General features: G+C 34.2%; 1 protein-coding gene across 6 annotated transcripts in view; it reads left to right on the forward strand.

Annotated features, from left to right (window-relative positions):
• PTPN4 (protein tyrosine phosphatase non-receptor type 4) overlaps positions 1 to 21039 on the forward strand; it is a 207872-nt gene that overhangs the window by 146291 nt on the left and 40542 nt on the right. For all 6 annotated transcript variants that reach the window (XM_032840891.1, XM_032840893.1, XM_032840890.1 and 3 more), the window contains 3 exons: positions 2456 to 2628; positions 11146 to 11214; positions 18275 to 18400. In XM_032840891.1, coding sequence (XP_032696782.1) covers positions 2456 to 2628; positions 11146 to 11214; positions 18275 to 18400 — 368 coding nt within the window. The remainder of the gene's footprint in view (positions 1 to 2455; positions 2629 to 11145; positions 11215 to 18274; positions 18401 to 21039) is intronic.

The raw sequence follows: 21039 nt of genomic DNA on the forward strand, positions 1-21039 counted from the left end.
AAATACTTTACATTATTATATGGGTATAATGCAATGTAGAAGTGAATTTTTCTTTGTTTTTTTTTTTAAAGATTTTATTTATTTATTTGACAGACAGATCACAAGTAGGCAGAGAGGCAGGCGGAGAGAGGAGGAAGCAGGCTCCCTGCTGAGCAGAGAACCCGATGATGCGGGGCTCGATCTCAGGACCCTGGGATCATGACCTGAGCTGAGGGCAGAGGCTTTAACCCACTGAGCCACCCAGGCGCCCCTAGAAGTGAATTTTTCTAATTTTTTTCCTATTAACACTATTATTATTAGCAATAATAGTTGTGGTATTTAATATTTATTGAGGTCTTACTGTGTGATAATTACACAGCTGTTTTCATATCATTTAATCCTCACAACTATTCTTCAAGGTTGTATATCATTAAGAATGTATTTAGCCACAGATAACATCAACAAAAGTCATCTAACAACTGATTAAAGAGTGTATATAGTCACAGTCTACAGAATGTTGCCTTGTTAATGTTTCTTTGTGAAATACCTATTTTTAAATAAGCAAACTTTATACAAGCTACTTATCTTTCAATACAACATTTTKTATCTATTGTGTACAAAATGTGGAGGGTGCTTTTTGTTGCAAATTTGTTACAATTTGTCCAAATATGATTAGTAGAAAGTCAGAATCACACAGAATTTTTGAACTATGCAAAGTGTCAAAAAAACATACATGATTCTTAGGTCAACTCTTCTGAGAGGCATTACTGCAAACTGCTCTTTGTAAGATCTCTTCTGTCATTTTGCATTATTTATGGAGTGTGGTACATGTAAACTATTAGTTAGAGCCTATAAAGCCACTGTTAAGCATAATTAAGAATTCTTTGGTGATCAAGAAGTAGTATTTTAAGCATATTATCTTCTCACATAGTAGTTTAATGTTTATACATGGGCATCTTACTGTATTTTAGCTACGAAAATATCTTCATATCTTTTGATAGGCAAACATTTAACAGGACCTAGAAAGAAAACTAACCTTAAAAGAAAAGATCAATAACTTGGACTGTGTTAAAATTAAAACTGTATTCACCAAAAGACATCATTAAGGGAGTGAAGTAGCACAGAATATGTATATCATACACACACATACCACACCGTTGGTGTTGATATATCCAACCCAATCCAAAAATATGCTACTGATTCGAACATACACTTCAGAAATGAGGTCACCCACAAGGCCAGTAACCTGAGAAGGTGTTGAACCTCATTAGTCATCAGGGAAGTGTAAATTATAACCAAAATGTGATACTTCTACACATTCACCAGATTAATGTAATGAAAATATTGATAAGCAAGTGGCTGGTGAATGTGTGGAGGATATACTGCTGGTGGGAGGGAGTATATATTTTGGAAAACTATTTTGGAAATCGTTTGGATTTACTATTTTGGATCTAACTAATTTGGAAAACTCTTGGGCATTATCTACTGAAGATGAACACAGATATCTTATAATCCAACAATAGAAATGCACACGCATAACAGTATCTTTATATCCTCAAACTGGAAACATCAAATGTCTATCAATAACAAATGGATAAATAAACTGGTATATTCATATGGTAGAATGTTATATAGAATGAAAATGACTTTCACAACCGTGTGGATGAATACAGAAACATAATACTGAGCAAAAGAAATCAGACGTAAAGACATGTATGTATGATTCCATGTACATAAAGTTCAGCTGTAAATAATCTATTGTGATAAAAGTCAGAAGAGTGATTACCTTTGAAAAGATAATCCTGTAGAAAGGAAGCACAAAGAATACTTCAGAGTTGCTAGTAATAATCCATTTCTTGTTCTGGTTGGGTGTTAAATGGTTGCATTCATTGTGTGAAAACTAGAGCTATACACTTAAAACCTGTGTGCCTTACTATATATAATTTACTTCAGTGAAACCATTGAAATAGTAATTTGTGCCAGACTTTTAGAGAAAAATTAAAGGAATGATTCTGTTATGTTGCCACATACTTTAAAAGTGGAGTTGCATTATAGTGTTCAGAAGTACTGAACGAATATTCCTATGTACTGACAATCTAGATAGGTTTATGAATTTTAAAATATTTTTAATAGGTGTGATAGTATATCTTAGTTTATGGGCCAGGGTTATATTTTGAAATAGAATTATAGCTAGAAAGTTTTGAAAACAGATATATCTTGGTCTTTAACTTATTTCTAATTGTGTTATAAAATAAAAGTTCTAAGAGTCATAATATTACAGAATGAGGTGAGATCCACATTTTGCAAACCTTTCCGTTTATTTTACTGCTGTTTTATTAGATAAGCAAAAAAAGTATTGTGCTATAAGGATTAGCTGTTTGTAAGGCTAGAATATTTATCTGCAGAAAGTAAACTAAATGGAACATTAGATCCTGATGTCTTTCTGGTATTCTCTGCATTTTGTCATTTATTACAGCATGAATCTAGAGAAACATTATTGGGATTTAATATGGTGAATTACAGAGCATGCAAAAACTTGTGGAAAGCATGTGTAGAACATCACACATTCTTCCGTTTGGACAGACCACTTCCACCTCAAAAGAATTTTTTTGCACATTATTTTACATTAGGTTCCAAATTTCGGTACTGGTGAGTATTGCTTGTGCATTAATGTTTTATTATTGGATTTTTCTTCACTTTAAAGGCCTGTTGTAATCAATCATACTATGTGTATAATTCATACACACCTACTGAGTCAAAATCTCTGGAGCGAGGACCCTGTATATAGATCAGCAAAAAGTTCTAAAGGTTATTGTGATCCAACCAGATGGAGAAACCTCTTCCATTGACCGTATTTCTAACAAGATAACATTATTTTCTAAAGTAAATCAGTCATACCTAATTATTTACATTCTAGACATGTTTCGAATTCCATAGTGTCTTTGTTAAATATTTACATGAAAATTTTTCTTTGTTCTAAGACATTTTTATTTGTAAAAGCAGAAGTTATCTTCTGCATGAGCATATAATTGCCAGTTTCCCTCACTATCCAAAAGTAGAATGTTCCTGTTAAACCTTTTGTTAAGTCAAATGGCATAAAGTAAAGAAGCCATTACCATTAGTTTATATGGAAAAATTATTTAGCATTTCCAGACCCCAAGAATGACCTCTCGTAGTTTTTTTTTTTCTTACACTTTAGGACACATCTTACCAACAAATGCACAAAATAAATCGAGATAAAGCACAGATGATCAAAGACACAGTTCAAATATGTGGCTTTGGTGGCTTAATGCTGATATGCTGAGTGTGCTTCATTGGAAAGATCTTGGTGGGGTACTCTCACTGCCGTGTGCACAGCCTCTACAGTGGCTTGCTACAAAACAAATGCTGAATGCTTTTTTCTCCCTTTTTTTTTGTAAAAGCAGAGTGGCGTAACACAAACTTTGAAAAAGTGGGGAATAACTATACTTTGCTTTTTATGTATGAGTTTGTTAAACCCTTTGTTATAAGGAGTTCAGGCACCTATTATGCAAAACTCACATTTAGTCATTGAATATTAACCCCAGATTCCTTTTCCTAAAACTATCTTATTTATTCTTGATAGCTTTTATTTTTCCTGAAGGAAACAGTCTTTGAGGGATAATTCTAAATTTGGAGAAGTTCTGATTAATTTTGCCTCTGGAATTCTTAAAAGACCTATGAAAGCTAATTTTTAAGTGCAACCTGGTAAGAATCACATAGCAAAGTCATTCATAATCTTTTACTAAAACAAATGTTATCCATTTCTGTTTCTGCTTCAAAAAAGATTTTCCATCTTCAGTAAATAAAACCTTTTATCATTATGTGTTAGATTAATTCGTGTTTTATATTCATGTGGAAATATTGAGAGTGCCCCAGAAATCTCAAACATAAATGCCCAATTTGTAATTGCAGAAAAAATAACAGCATAAAACTTTTAATATACTCTTAAAAATATATGCCCCCTCCCCAAAGCAGCTCCCAAATTCAGTGGCGACACTTAAACAGAATTAGGAAACTTTAATCACAGAAATGGCACAGCAGGTTTTTAAGTGGTGTCATATTTAACTCTTCTGTACCTTTCCTAAAAGCAATTTTGAGAAAAGTAAGGTGATGGTACTTGTAAATTTAAAAATAAATAGACTGATGGGGCATTTGGGTGGCTCAGTCCATTAAACGTTTGACTCTTAATCCCACTTTAGGTCTTGATCTCAGGGTCATGAGTTCAAGCCTCACACTTCACTCCATGCTTGGTTTGGAGCCTACTTGGATGGGTGGATGGATGGATGGGTAGATGGATGGACGGACTGAGAAAACAAGTATTCTATCATTGGTGAAAATGAAGAAAAAAATTTTTAAAGCCTTGTCTAAATCTCAGGAGGGGCAGAAGAAATCTCCATTGAGAAAATAGTGTAGTAGTCCCTCAATAAACTTAATTATTGATTAAATGACCATCAGGGTTATTATCTAAGGACTACACTTTTCTTTAGCAGAATTCTTCCTTCCCTCTGTCCTTGAAAATATGACATACCATAAATGTACACACACCATATCTCCTAGGCAACAGAAATGCGTAGAATATAGTAACCTGCCTTTGACTGTAATTCAGATTGGTGTCAGATACAATGAGAAAATAATAAAAGATTTTACCCAATCTATACCATAGCAAACAAAATCTAATCACAATGACAAGTACAATAGACAGTTAAAGAAACCAGTTTGGAGAAAAATCACTGAAACAGGACATAATTTCAACCACAGATGTTAATAAAAACAAACTAAAGAACAACCTAAGAAAAAAAAAATTAGCAGGGTGAGGAGCAATATCTGCCATTCAAGCTGTTACTGCCCTTGGAATATGGGCCTCATAGTGGCAAATTTTATATTTTTAAACAGCTTTATTAAGGTCTAATTGGTATACAGTAAGCTACCATATTTAACATCTAAAATTTGATGTTTGGAGATTTATTTACATCCCTGAATCCATCACCATAATCAAGATAGCAAGCATATCTTCCCCCCGTTTTTCCTTTATGTTCCTCTGTAACTTCTTTCTTCTACCCTTCTTTGTCCCCGCAGCCACTGATCTGCTTTCTGTCTCTATAAATTGGTTTGCATTTTAAAGGATTTTATAGAAATTGAAATGTATATATTACGTACTCTTTTTAGTCCAGCCTCTTTGACTCATCATAATTATTCTGATGAAATTCATCTGTGTTGTTGTCTGTATTGGTAGTTCGTTTCTTTTTATTGTGGAGTATTACTCCACTGTATAGCTATATCACAATATGTTAATCCATTCACTTGCTTATGGATAGGAAGTGATTGTTTGTTTCCCCATTTGGGTTGTTTCCAGTTTTGAGCTATTAAAAATAAAGCTGCTGTGGCCATTCATGGAGAAGTATTTATATGGTTTAACTTCCCGTGGTTAAATACCTATGAGTGCAGTGGCTAGATTACAAGAAACTGCCAGTCATTTTTTCAAGGCGGTTTTTACCATTTTATGTACCCACCAGCTGTGAGAGTTCCATTACATTTTCATCAAGCCTGTTGTTACCTCTTCTATAGAGTACACAATTCTGGTGAAATTTAATTTACCATTGTATTCTTTCATGGATCTTTCTTTTGGCATCATATGTAAGAAATCTTTGCCTAACCCACGGCTGAAAAGATTTATTCCTCTGTTTTCTTTTAAGACTTCTATAGTTTTAGTTCTTACATTTAGCTCTCTGATCCATTTGGAAATAATTTTTGTATATGTTTTAAAATATAAACAAAAATATATAAAGTTCATTTTTTTGCATATGGATAGACAGTTGTTCCAGCACCATTTTTTGAAGGATTGCCCTTTCTTTTTTCACTGAATTGCCTTTACCCCTTTGTTGAGCATCAGTTTTCAGTATTTGTGTGGACTTACTTTTGGATTAATTTGTAAATCTTAAAATATAGTAGTATTAGTGCTCCAACTTTGTTCTTTTTAAAAGTTGTTTCAAATGTTTTAGGTCCTTTGCATTTTCATCTGAACTTTAGAACCAGCTGATCAGTTTCTACAAAAAAGACTTCTTGGGGGAGGCGCTTGGGTGGCTCAGTCAGTTAAGTGTCCAACTCTTGATTTCAGGTCAGGTCCTAATCTTCAGGTTGTGGGATGGAGCCCCACATTGGCTTTGCACAGAGCAATGGAGCCTGCTTGAGATTCTCTTTCCCTTTGCCCTCTACCCACCACCTCTGCCTCCTCCTGGCTCATGCACACTCTCTCTCTTTCTTAAAAAACAAACAAAAAACCATGTCTTGGATTTTAGTTGGGATTGTGCTGAAACTATAGATCAATTTCAGGAGAATTGACATTTTAAAAATACTGAGTTTTCAAACTCATGAAACATGATACATCTTTTATTTATTTAAGTTATCTTTTACTATTCTCAGTTTGTCAGTGTACGGGTCTTTCACAAATTCACAAGTTTCACAGGTCCATGCTAAATTTATCTTTAATTTCTTGAGGTCTTTTTAAATATTATTTTCATATTGTTCATTATTAAGCAGAAATGCAGTTGATCTTTTTAATGTTGATCTGATTTCAGTAGTAAGACATTGCTTACCTCACTTATCCTAGGAGCTTTTTTGTAGCTTCCAATAGATTTTCTACATAGAGGATAAAGACAGTTTTAATTCTTCCTCTCCATTCTGATCCTTTTTGTTTCTTTTTCTTTCCTTATTCCCCCAGCTAGAACCTCCAGTACAGTGCTGAATAGAAGTGGTGAGAATAAATATCCTTGTTTTTTCCTTATCTTGGGGGGTGGGGGGGAAGATATTCAATCTTTTGCTACTATGTATGATATTAGTTGTAGGCCCTTCATAGATGCTGTATATAGTGCATGTTGAGGAAGTTCCCTCTATATCTCATTTGCTGGAAGTTTTTGTTAGAATTGGATATTGGTTTTTGTCAAATGCTTTTTCTGCAACTATTACAAAGATGATATGGTTTTTCTTTTTAATTTGTTTGTATGATAAATTACATTGAGTTTCAAGTGCTAACCCTACCCCACATTCCTAGGATAAACCCCATTTGGTCATGATCTGTTATCCTTTTTCTATCCTGTTCTATTCAGTTTGCCAAGTTTTTGTTTAGAATTTTTACATCTATGTTCATGAAGGATACTGCTCTGTAGTTTTCTTTTCTGGTAAATCAGTGTCAGGTTTTGGTGTCAAGGTAATTTCAGCCTCAATGAATGAGTTGGGAAGTGTTCCCTCATTTTCAATTTTCTAGGAAAGTTTCTGTAGTAATGGTATTATTTCCTTTTAAAATGTTTGGCAGGGGGCACCTGGGTGGCTCACTTGGTTAAGCATCTGCCTTCAGCTCAGGTCATAATCTCAGGGTCCTGGGTTCGAGCCCCATGTTGGACTCCCTGCTTACTAGGGAGTCTGCTTCTCCCTCTTCTGCCCCTCCCCATGCTCGTGCTCTCTCTCATGCTCATTCTCTCTTTCTGTCTCAAGTAAATAAAATCTTAAAAAAATATATGTTTGGCATAATTTACCAATTAATCCATCTAGGGCAGAAGTTTTGTTTATAGGAAACTTTTGAGCAACACATTCAAATTCTTTCATAGATATAAAGCAGTTCAGGTTTTCTTCTTCTCAGTGAGCTTTGTAGTTCATGTTTTTCAAGGAATTTATCTCTTTCCTCTAAGTTAACGAGTTTTTTGGCATAAAATTTATGGTTTTCTTTTTGATTATAATGTGAGCCACTCTTTGTCTGCCATGTCCTAAAGAAAAAAAGCGACTGAAAGATACTAAACTTAACTGCCATTCAAGTCTAAAGCCAATAAACATTATCAAATATACAAAACCTCAGAGAATATAACATCTCTGAGCCCACCTGGGGGAATTTTTTTTTTTTTTTTTTTTTTAATGTTTAGGTGATCTCTGTACCCAATGTGGGGCTCTAACTCACAACCCTGAGATGAAGAGTCACATGATTTACTGACTGAACCAGCCAGGCATCCAGAAAAAAACCTCCTTAAGAAAATTAAGTCATCCAAGAGATAAGTCAACATGACTCAAAAAGAATCTTGGGGGTACCTGGGTGGTTCTGTGGGTTAAGCTTCTGCCTTTGGCTCAGGTCATGATCTCCAGGTCCTGGGATCAAGCCCCCCATCGGGCTCTCTGCCTAGCAGGGAGCCTGCTTCCCCCTTTTTCTCTCTGCCTGCTCTCTCTGCCTACTTGTGATCTCTCGCTCTACCTGTCAAATAAATAAAATCTTAAAAAAAAAAAAGAATCTTGGAAAAGAACTAAGAATGAAGGTTAGGTCATTTAAACGTAGCACTAATCCTTGACAACTATCAGAATTATGACTATAGAAAATTAAAATGCTATAAACTTTGATAAAGTAAAAATAACAATATAAAATGAGGAAGCAAAGGTCTAGTGGAAGTATGAGAATCCATATTAACAAAAATTAAATATTTATAACACCAACTCCTTAAGTTTTCCCAATCTTTCTTTCTTTATTTGTGAATGGCAGTCTTCTTTTAGTTCAAGGGAAATCAGTTTAATACTGTTTTCATCAAAAGTGGGATATGTAGCATAATCATTGTATTAATAGAATTATGTCCCTATTTTTAGCATTTTTTATGTATATAGAGAGTGTTTTTAGTGTTTATAGAGAGTGTTTTTACCTGCTGATAATGGAGATTATTTCTTAGGGATAAGACTCTGGCTAAATTTGGCGGGTTTATTGTTTTTTTAATTTAATTTTCTTTTTTTAATTTGGGATTTAAAAAAATATTTTTGTTTTGCTCCTCTGTATTGCTGAAATTACTTATAATGAACCTGTGTTCTTCTACCAGTTGTCATTTTCTCATTGTCCTAAAAATAAGTATCTTACTATCAGAATTTGGTGTTTTTAGATTATGGTACAGTTTTGCGTTTTGTTCTAATAATAGTAATATTAAACCCATAAAGAACAATATTATGGATAATATGAAATATAAACCTTTAATGCTCCCCCATATTTCAATTCTGCCTTTATGTTTTTGTTACAAAAGTCAACTTGTTAATGCCTTTTGAGGCTTTTGAGTAATAGTGTCCCATTTGAATCCTCTTCACTGGTAAGTTATCAGTCAGACACATAGGAAGTCCTTTTTATTTTTCAAATAAAAGCAATTTGAGGGACTCAGTTACACAGGTATTAGAGAGGCTAGCAAAACAAAAGGGAGAAGAAGGAGAGTTTTAGAGAAGTAAACAGGAAAAATGGATCATGCTTAAGGCTCAGAAACTTGTGTTACATCTAGGCTGGAATCCATAAGCCTAGAACTGCTACTTTATCGTTAGAGCCATTGCCACAGTCAGTTCTGGATCTGCCCGAGAGGTGCTGCTTTGATCAGGGATGGTACATACCATCTATGTGCTGTCTCTCCCAGCATCCTGTTCCCACTCTTGTTACAGCAGCCACCAGGTCTGCCAGTCTTCTGCTTTTGACTCCCTCTACTTTCTGATCGCCTATCAGAGAAAATGTAAAACCTAATAGAAAACCAACTCACAAAGGAACCTAGAAAATAGTTTGTTAACTAGCAAGCCTACAAAACTTAGCCAAGCACAGGAGGAGGATTGAGGCCTATGACAGCTCAGTTAATGTTATATTAAATTAGTGTATATAAGTAAACTGTGTATGTTTATCGTTGTAAAAGTTAAATTTTATGTTTGTAGTCCTTACATACTTTTAAAACATCCAAAACACCTTTTAGTCGTTAAAATGATTGATAATATTGTAATTGAGGTAGGAATGGCAGCATGACAAATGTTTATCTGGACACGGTCTTATCCCTAATGGGTATGCATTAAATAAATATTTTTTCCTTCATAATAAGCAATAGTTAAAAATACTAGAACTTTTTTAAGACTCAAAATGTTGATATATTATTTAGACTGAGAGATGGAATTTCAGATATCAGAAAATTTATTAATTGCTCCACCAACCTACTGATATACAAACCTTTATTACCTCTCTTCCAAAACATCCAGTGGATTAAAGTTGTTGTTCTAAAGTGGAAAGACAAAACAATAGTGAACCTCAATTTGTTACCTTGCTCACAATTGCAGGTATACTTTATCCTTTTTTAATTTAATTTTTTTTTCAGTGTTCCAAAATTCATTGTTTATGCATCACACTCAGTGCTCCATGCAATATGTGCCTTCCTTAATACCCAATACTTTATCCTACTTACAGGAAATATATTTTTTTAAGAAACTTAAGTGTACCTAAGTTTAAAAATCATGGTTAGGTTTCTGACTTTTCCATTAAAACTTGAACAGATGGACCATTCTGTTTACATGTATCTATACTTATCCACAGAAGATGTTATTAAAATTGCTTACTTTGCTTTAGAAGCCTATATTTGGGGAGGGGGAGAAAGAAACATATATTTGGCTTTTTTTTAATATGAATTAGGTATCTACATATTTAAATAGTTATATTTGATATATTAGACATTTATCTATTCACACTTAAATAATGTGATGTGTCAAGTAGCAAATTCTCTGAAAACCAAGTTTTTAGTAACAGATTTGGTCTGAACACATTGGTTTACCACAGAGGAGGCTCAGTTTCCACTCATAAACTATGTGCTTGCTACACGGATTGGCTTCAGTTTGCAACCATATTTCTGTCCTTAGTTCCTTCCTGTATACAAGAGTCTGGAGTTGGCAATGTCTGGACAAGGAATGATTTGAGGATATAACCCGTCTTCGTATCTGTTACCATTATCAGTAGATAGGAAAGAAAAGTCCAAGAAAAGAGTAAGAATCTTCAGGATTCCTCATGTTTCAGGTCCTTCATCAAGGAGTAGTAGAGACACTAGCTAAACCACAGACCCAACATATAGTGTGAGGGTGATAGTCATTCTCAACCAACAGAGTATCTGAAAATGGAGTGTCTATGGAATACATTGTTGTTCACTAATGCTGGAGCCATAAATAAGCTTCATCTGTTCAGGTAGAACTGGAATTTAGTCCAGTCTTTTCTTCTTATCCTCTGCCACCTTTTCTCTGCTAGAAATTTGTCTCTTATGAAGTTGTAATATAATCGTGTGTGTTGTTATTTTATCTTAGTGTTCTCTTTAAAATATTATTATTGTGCATGTTTATGTATTTCAGTGGGAGAACTGAAGTCCAGTCAGTTCAGTATGGCAAAGAAAAAGCAAATAAAGACAGGGTATTTGCAAGGTAAGCCATCTCTTCTATTTGTGTCTAAATTGCTTGTAAAAGATAAAAATTACTAAAAACCCTTTTTCCAAATGTGATTACAGAATTATCACATGATCCTTTATTTAATTAAGTAATAAGTTATGTTGAGGGAGTAATGATTTGTCTAGTTTATTCATTCCTTTTTTTTGTTTTTTTACATGAATGAAATTAACCCTGTGCCAAGCATTATAGTTTTGACCAGCCTAAATCAAGTATTTTATTATTACTGTAACATTTTGTTAGAAAGTCCATTTTGTGCACATTTTTAACCATTTTTCCAAAACATAATTATTAATTTCATATATTCTTCAGTCCATTTCCATTTCTTTAAATCACATTGTTAAGAAATAAGTTTATTTTTTTGGATGCCATTTAGTTATCTTTGTATTTTTAGGAGCTGTTTATAACCAGTTTGTTTTTTAATGAGTGAAATGACATAGTCAGGTTTGTGTTTTAGAAAACAGGTTTAAGAGCAGTTGATATAGAATGGGTTAGAAGTAAGGACTCAGCACTATAAGACCAATTAAAGGTTATTGCAGTAATCCAAGTGAAAAATCCAAGTGAACTAAAACAGTAGTGATGAAATGGAGACTAGGGAACAAATTTGGGGAACATTTTGTAGGTAGAACTAGAAGAAGTTGTTAATCAGTTAGATGGAGGTGTGTTGGAGACAGGAGTATCTGGAAAGGCCATCAAATTTGAGTGCCATAAGATGGACAAGGGGCTACAGAAAGAGAACAAATTTGTATTGGAAAAAGGAGTTAAACTGGCACAGGTCTAGTTTGAGATGTGCAAGCTACATTCTAATAGGATTATCCAATAAATGAAAGGAGGAAGAATGACCAGATTGATGGCAGCAAATAATTATCAAAGACCTACTCTACTGAGCATTGTGTCAGGCCCTGGGAATATAGTGAAGAACAAAATACACAGCTTAGTCCTATGGAGCTTAAATTCTAATTGGTGCAGCAGATACCTAATGTAAGTAAAGGACTGAGCCAGCACAAGACATGGAGCTGGAGCCCACTTGTCATGTTGGAGGAAGGCCAGCCAGTAATGGACCAGAAAGAGCAAGGGAGGCCTAGAGAAGGTGATTAGAGAGGAAGATAGGCAGCAGCCAGAACTTGTATGACCCCGTGTAAGATATGGTAAGGACTTAAGGGCTGAGATCCCCCACTGGAAAGGATATGAACTGACTTGCATTTTTAACAATCTGGCAGAATTGTTGTGTTTTACAGTGACAAACTAAAATATTTACAAATACCATTATTTCTAGGATTTGCTTCAGAGTCATTGAAGTGAGAGGGTTTGAGTAAATGGTAGGGAGTGTTTATTGAACTATTTTCTATATTTCTGTTAAAGTTTGAAATGTTCCATAATAAACATATGGGTGTGTGGAGTGACATTTGGAATCACTCTAGCTGCTGTGATGGAGTCCACTGTATGGGGATGTGAGTGGACAGAATATAGCCAGTGAACTGAATAGTGGCTAACATGTATTTTGTATTTATCTGTGCCAGGCAGTTTTTGTGTATGATTTCACAGTCCCCATAATTCAGTGTGGTAAATTCCATTACAGGTGAGAAAACTGAGCACTGCACATTTGAATAATTTAACGAGATAGTAAGGGATGTAGCAGGATTCTCCCACAGGCCTCCCAGTTCTTACCCACTCTTTTAACCTTTATGGAATATTTCTTGTTGTTCTGCATGAGATAGGTGAATGCTTGGCTGCTTTTCTGTCTCAGAACTGTTAGAGATGACCTCCTTTATCATCTGTCTCTCCCACTAGCTTGTAGGCTCCATGAGGGCAGGAGTTTTGTCTGTTTTATTCAGTGAACTAGCTCCAGCTCTTGTAGTATGTGTGTAGTATGGTAGATGTGTTTTAAATGAAGCAGTGTTTTTTCAGTGGAAATGGCTTAGAGGATAAGTCCTTAAATTAAAAAATTCATCTGCTTGGTGTCTACCTTCATTGGAAGCATAAGAATTTTAATTATAGAATTTTGCTTTTGCTTTTTTTTTAAAACTTCTCTTTTTTAAGATTTATTTATTTGACAGAGAGAGAAATCACAAGGCAGAGAGGCAGGCGGAGGGGGGTGGGGGAGCAGGCTCCCCAACAAGCAGAGAGTCCAATGCGGGGGCCGATCCCAGGACCCTGAGATCATGACCTGAGCCGAAGGCAGAGGCTTAACCCACTGAGCCACCCAGGCGCCCCAAATTTTGCTTTTGATTTTACTTTAATTTTGCTCTTAGTCTTCATCAAAAAGACCTTCCTATTTTGTGTTTCTTGAGTAAAAGAAATTTTTGTTTTTTTCTTTTCTCTCTCCAAAAGTACAAATTGCTTTATTGTTTGTTCTACTTATATAAGTGATACTTCATTATTTTTTTTAAATTCCAACATACCAATACTTATGTGGCAGGGAAGATAACCATAATCACAAAAAATGTTCTCACAGGTAGAGACTAGTAAATTGCACTCAGGCTATTCTGACCCCTGTGATTTCCCCAAACATGGGGAAAAAAATAAAAAAATAAAGAAAAGGAAAAAACTCCAACATGCCAAAAAATATAGAGAAAAATCATGACCCAACATGATTATTTTTAAAAATTGTCGGGGGGTTGGTGCCTGGGTGGCTCAGTTGGCTAAGTGTCTGGCTCTTGATTTCATCTCAGGTAATGATTTCAGGGACCTGAGATGGAGCCTCACTTTGGACTCTGTGCTAGATGTGGAGCCTGCTTAAAATTCTTTCTCGCCCTCGCCCCTCCCCCCAGTTGGTACTTACTATTCAAGATTTTGCCATGTATATCCTCACGGAAATATATGCGTGTGTATATATATTTATTTCATTTAAAAATTATTTCACACTTTTTATTGCTTATTTTTATCACTTAATGTGTCATAGGCACTCTCTTTTATGTTGAAAAAATCTAGTCATTTATGAGGGTAAATCTTTAAACAGGTAAATCCTTTTATCCTAAACTGTAGATTTAACTTAATGATTCTTCCTTTTAACCTGTCACTTTCCTGCCTCTGGAGTTGCAGTCATTGCTAAACCTGTCTGACTCCTTGCCAGCACTGGAATGCTTGTAAAGATAAATAATAAATGCAATTTTAATTTCCTTGGAGTAAGGACATTTGAAACAAAAGATTATTCAACCATGATTTTTATGTGTTTGAATAATAAAATTTACCTGCATTATGTTTCTTCATTCCTGGCTTATCTTCATCCTCATTTATCTATGAATAATCTACCCAAGAGGAAGACTGTCAGTGAAAATGCGATGAAGGATTTAGCTGGTCAGGGCTATGTAGCATTTTGCTGTGATAAATTTACTTGAATTTGAATGATGTAAATTGTCTCAACATTTGTTTAAAAATCTGAATTTGATGTATTGATATGCCTTGTTTTTTAGATTTATGAAATAAATCACTTCTAAATCTAAAATAATCTAAAATAAATCACTTCTCTATTAAATATAAATCTTAGCGTCATATTAATGGTTCTTTGGTTAAATTGGTTATTAGGGAAGGGAGAAAAGAAGAAAGTAAAAACAGAGATGTGTACCCTAATAGACATGGCTACTGAAATTTTCAGAACCTTCCCTCTTACAGTCTTAGATACCCTTGTTTCCAGTTAGAAAGTCCTAAGCACCCATAGGAAGTTAAAATGTACAGAAAATGTTTTTGAAATTCTTTTCCTTGAAATTTCTCAAGAATGAAGTAATTACTTCCTCTTAACTTTGTTGTTTTAATATAAAAGATATTCAGGTTCTTAGTAACTACACTTTATTTGCATCATTTCTTTCAGACTTGTTAAAATCAAAGTCAATACATTTCTGATTATTTTTTGTTAAAAATGCACCTAATTTTTTTTTCTCCTTTTTCTAACAAGCTTACATTTTTTTCTTGTTTAATATTTATAAAAATAGTAAAACATGATTTGGTAATTTGTTCCACTATAGAATGACATCCTAATATTAACACCAAATTATAGATGTATTTATTAATGTTAATATCACATGCAAATTACTTTATATAAGTTTTAGTGTTTTGATATTTTGATCATATGTGACCTTGAGAAATATGCACAACTATACCTGCATCTTAATTCTTCATATGCACAATTATACCTGCATCTTAATTCTTCATTTTGTATAGGCATTATTAAAATGAGAAACTGTTCAATAGGTTATTTTATTTTATTTTTTAAGATTTTGTTTATTTGTCAGAGAGAGAGAGAGAGAGAGAGCACAGGCAGACAGAGTGGCAGAGGGAGAAGCAGGTTCCCTGCTGAGCAAGGAGCCCGATGTGGGACTTGATCCCAGGACGCTGGGATCATGACCTGAGCTGAAGGCAGCCGTTTAACCAACTGAGCCACCCAGGCATCCCACAGTAGGTTATTTTATAAAACAAGTATGCATTACTTGATGAATAGTAGGCTAAAATTCCAATATGAGAAGCCTCAAGTAACTGTCCCTGTTCTTTTTTAATATGGAATTTCGCGAATCTGCCTTTGAATAAGAAGTCATCAGCAGGGGGCCTCCTGGGTGGCTCAGTGGGTTAAGCCTCTGCCTTCGGCTCAGGTCATGATCTCAGGGTTCTGGGATCGAGCCCCGCTTCAGGCTCTGCTCAGTGGGCACCCTGCTTCCTCCTCTCTCTCTGCCTGCCTCTCTGCCTACTTGTGATCTATCAAGTAAATAAATAAAATCTTTTTAAAAAAAAAGTCATCAGCAGGGATAAAGTTGTAATTAATGGTACTGTTTTAATGATCTTGCAGTTTCCAAAAGACTTAAGCTTCTCAGGGGCACCTGGGTGGCTCAGTGGGTTAAAGCTTCTCTGGGGTTGTTTTTATAATATATCACAATCTTATTGTGATGACCTGATGGATATCTACCAAAATACTCTCATGGTTTTAGCAGTTGTTAAGTTATTCTGTTAAATTATTGGACAATTCTAGAGTTCTTGTCCTTCTTAGAATTTAATTGGTGGTGTGTAGATAGAAAGATTTCTCCTTAAAGTTTCCATGTAAGGTTGTTTTCTCAGCAATAATAAATAAGTTACTTTATTTTTTCCCCAGTATATCTACTCTTTGAATTGCTTTCACACTTCTTCAGTTGTCCTATAAAATCTAAGAAGAAAGCAAAAGAATGTTCACATGCAACAGAAAAATAAAGTGCCATGGTCAGAAAATATATTTACCACAGTGCAAACACACTGATGAAGTGTGGTATTTTTTTCTCTGAAATTTCCACATTCGACAGGAAACATAGACAGCAAGCTTGAGTGGGTGGGTCTCTGAGGTTAAAGCTGTTAATAAAACACTTGAAATTTAGTTTTAGATGCAGAACATTTCTAACCATGTTTAGTTTATTAACAACAGTAAAGTGTTCTGATGCTCTATACTGGGTGAGTATAACTAGACTTTTTTCCTCCTTCAAATGATTTTTCCCTCTCTTCAAAAATGAAAGTAGTTGATCTACCTATGATTATGAACTCCAACAGTTTACGTTTAGTAGTCTAATATATGAGAATGAATAGCTTATTATCTTCAATAATTGGCTAATAGAAGAGCAGTAAATGCTAAGGTTTCTTTTAGTAATCTTCAGTTTAAAAATTAAATACATGAAATAATACACTTTTTTTTTCCATTTTATTATAACTAAAGGAATATGAGGTTGCACAGCAATATTAGGATGTTGGGCTAAATGGTGTCCTGATTGTCTTTAAGTAGGAACTCATGAAAAATGAAATCTGAGCCAGTGCCTTTTTTTTTTTTTTTTTTTTGAATCAATAGCATTACAGCTCTTTTAGGAAACGTTATATGTTCTTAAATTAAGGAGATGTCATTCGGCCAAACTGTAAAAGGTTTTGGCAATGAATACCCAAAATGATGGGGCACTTGTGTGGTTTGGATTCATAAGTAATTTAAGATACTTGTGGTTTAATAAAATTAATAGACTGAAACATTGCACTGAAAATTTAGATACTCATAAATAATAAAATGTAGGAGGTAGGAAAGGATCTAGGGTCATACGCTATACTGGTAAATTTAGATATTTAGGCATAAATACATGCTTTGTTTCATGGAAGGTCAAAAACTAGTATGCTCTACCTTAGTATTTTAATGTTTCCAACTATGTCTACAAATTTTAGTGAGTATTCTTGGTAAGTGTTACTGTGCTTTTTTTTAGTCCAGTCTATTTCTATGTGCTTCAGTGAATTTATTAATTAAATATAAAACTATCAGCTTACAAGATTTATTTTGTGTTTTTATGTAAGCCACACAATTCCTTATATTAACCTTCATATTAACTCTGCATGTCAAAAAGTAGATGTCATACATTTTCCATGAATTTTGGCCACTATCGGAATTTGAATATTTTTTTATACTCTGCGGAGGTCCATATCTTTTCTAAAAAGATTACTTAGTTCTCATCTTTATCACTGTGGTAGTTGACAATATATAAATAGGTAATAAAACATAGTCTTCTACTCCCTACCACAAAACAGAATGTTAACCTTCTAAATGTTTTTTAAAAAAAGAAAACAATCTACTAGCTTATGACTATATATAATATGTAAAAAAATTATAATATACATGATTATCATTTTCACCCTGTCCTCTGTTTTTAAGGTAGAGGATCAGGGTGTAGATTTAAGGATATATAGGAGATAATATGCTAGCAGTTGTTTAATACATCACAAGATGACCTAAAGTTTCTGAAACTCTGGAGTAGGCAATATTTATAGTATTGCTATCTGAGATAACTTGGTAGCCAACTACTCCTTTCCTTTTTTCCTTTCTTCTTTTCTCTGTTCTCTCTTATACTCTTGGCATGTCTTTCCTTTCTTATTCATACAAAGCAGATTTAATTTCTTAGGAAATTATGGTGTAAACAGCCACTAAATGCATTAACTTTCTTTTAAGTAAACTATGTTTACTCATCTAGGATATGATCTATCAAGACAAATTCTAAGATTTGGTTTATAGTTGGGGGTATAAATATAAAAATTTTTACATATCAAATTATTTCTGCAGATCCCCAAGTAAGCCCTTGGCACGGAAATTAATGGATTGGGAAGTAGTAAGCAGAAATTCAATATCTGATGACAGGTTAGAAACACAGAGCCTTCCATCACGATCTCCACCTGGAACTCCTAATCAGTAAGTACAGACTTAACTGTAGACTTGCCTGAAGATCAAAATATGTAAATCTTTACATTCAAATATCTTAGTCAAATATGATTTTTGTTGCTTTAGAGCATTATTTCCTCATAGCCTGCAGCTTACTGCATAAGTGGCATGGAAAAGTCTCATCCAATGAGGGAGTAGAACATTTGAAATGGATGTTCACTTTCCTGTAGAGTATGGGTCTCTACCCAATAAATCAAGATCTATCAGTAGAATTAAAATCTGGAAGTGTGTTTGTTACTAATGAAATCCTTTTTCATGTGGCTCTCCAGAATTCCTAGGGAAGTATATATTGTTTGAAAATGCGAAATGAATGTGGTCATCTTACCTAACCTCCTATCCCAACTGTTCCACCACTTTTGGTCTGGAAAATGGGTTTCCAACATAAGTTCCCACAAGCTTAGCCATATCTGCGCTAAGAAACTCGTATTATTCACCGGTTACTGTTTGTATATTCATTCTAGTATTTCTAACAAAAACTGTATGTGTTGGTATAGATAATAAGATAATCAACTTGTACTGGCTAAGATGTTAATTTTATAATGAATTAATAAATGTATTATGTGTAATATATGTATGTAATTACATAATGATAAATAGATGTCAGTGTAGTCATAGAATTTGTTCACCCAAAAGGTTGGAATGCAAAATATTTGAGTTTTGGTATGGAATATAATATTTGAAGTTGTCTAACTTTGGAAATATTTTAAACACATTAATATCCAATAAATGTGTACTATATTCTACTTTTTAAAAAAAGATTTTATTTATTTTAGAGAACACAAGCAAGGGGAGAAGCAGAAGGATAAGTAGACTCAGTGCTAAGCACAGAGCCTGATGTGAGGCTTGATCCTATGACTGACCCTAAGATCACAGCCTAAGCTGAGATCAGGAGTTGGACCCCCAGCCAGCTGACCCACCCACCCCATACTAAATTCTAAAATTTGTGTCACCAGTGGGTGTTTTTCAGCCCAAGAGTAAACTTTTACCATAACAAAAGTAAAGTTTGGTTAGAGAACATTACCTCATACCTTTGTGTTTTCCTAGCAGCTAAACTGCTAAAAAAGGTAGACTCACAAGTTCTTCTCTTACCAGTTGCAGATTGCTAAATCACCTTTCTTTATAAAATACTGCATATATTCAGAGGCTAATCAACTATTTGAAGAAAATCCAGAACCATCTTTTTTGGGCCATTTTCCAGCCAACCATTTCTCCATTTGTTACTAGTTACCACTAAATAATTAGAGCAAATTACAGAACACAGAGGAAAGATGAGTGAGTTAATTAATTAGCAGTAGCTCTGATTAAACTTCCTAGATAATGAAACAATTTTAGATATGATCTGAAAAGGTTTTTTTCTCAATTCTGAAGACTTCAGACAGTTTAGTGTGATGATTAAGCGCATAACCCTGGAATCACTGAAAGTTTGAACTTTGAGTAAGTTAATTAATCTCTTTGTCCCATTTTCCTCATCTACAAATTATAATAACTGTCTTTCTTGTAGTATTTTTACAAGGATTAAATGAAGTGATATATGTAAAATGCTTAGAAAGTGATATATGTAAAATGCTAGCACATAATAAGCATTCAAATGTCATTAAGAATAGTAATGAAAATTAAAATTCATGTGACTGTCACTTATGAGGATAGAAATATGTTACTTATTTTTAGGATCTTAAAAAGTCCCATAAATTAAAAACTTCTGTAAGGATTTAAAAAAGAACACAGACCAGAGCTATATCTGATTTATTTATTCTCTCCCTTTATTTTATAAAGGCATACCTTGGAGATACTGCAGGTTTGGTTCCAGACCACTGCAATGAAGCAAGTCACTGAATCTTTTTGTTTCTTAAAACATACAGAAGTTATATTTACACTCAACTGTATTCCATTAAATGTGCAATGGCAATGTGAAAAATCAGTGTGTATACTTTAATTAAAAACAATTTATTACTAAAAAATGCTAACCATCATCTAAGCTTTCAGTGAGTCATAATCACTGATCACAGATTACTTCAACAAAAACAATAAAGTCTGAAATAATGGAAGAATTACCAAAATATGACAGAGACACGAAGTGAACAAATGCTATTGAAGAAATGACACCCAGTAGACTTGTTCCATGCAGTTACTGAAACCTTCAGTACATTTTTTTTTTTTTTTTTTTTTTTTAAAGAAGAAGAGGGGCACCTGGGTGGTTCAGTCAGTTGGGTGTCTGATTCTTGATTTTGGCCCAGGTCATGATCCTGGAGTTGTAAGATCAAGCCCTGCATCAGGCTCCGCACTCTGCAGGGGGTCTGCTTAAGATTCTTTCCCTCTGCCCCTCCCCTGTCGGTGCGCTCTCTTTCTCATTCTCTCTCTCTCTCTCTCTCTCTCTAAAAGAAATGAATGTTTAAAAAGAAGAAGAGGCAGTAAAGCAAAGTGCAATGAAATGAGGTGTAAATGCTGATTAAGACACTAAGTTATAGTGACTAAAGCCTTTAGACATTAAGGTTGGTAGCCATAATAGATGGAACAGGTAAAACCCTTGTGGTCGATCACTGACTTTAGTTGAGATCCTAGACTTCCTATGTGGTATTATTTCTGTTTACATCATACTATCTTTGTCAGAG

The sequence above is a fragment of the Lontra canadensis genome, unplaced genomic scaffold (assembly GCF_010015895.1).
Source record: "Lontra canadensis isolate GAN:19392208 unplaced genomic scaffold, GSC_riverotter_1.0 scaffold117, whole genome shotgun sequence".
Lineage (NCBI taxonomy): Eukaryota > Metazoa > Chordata > Mammalia > Carnivora > Mustelidae > Lontra > Lontra canadensis.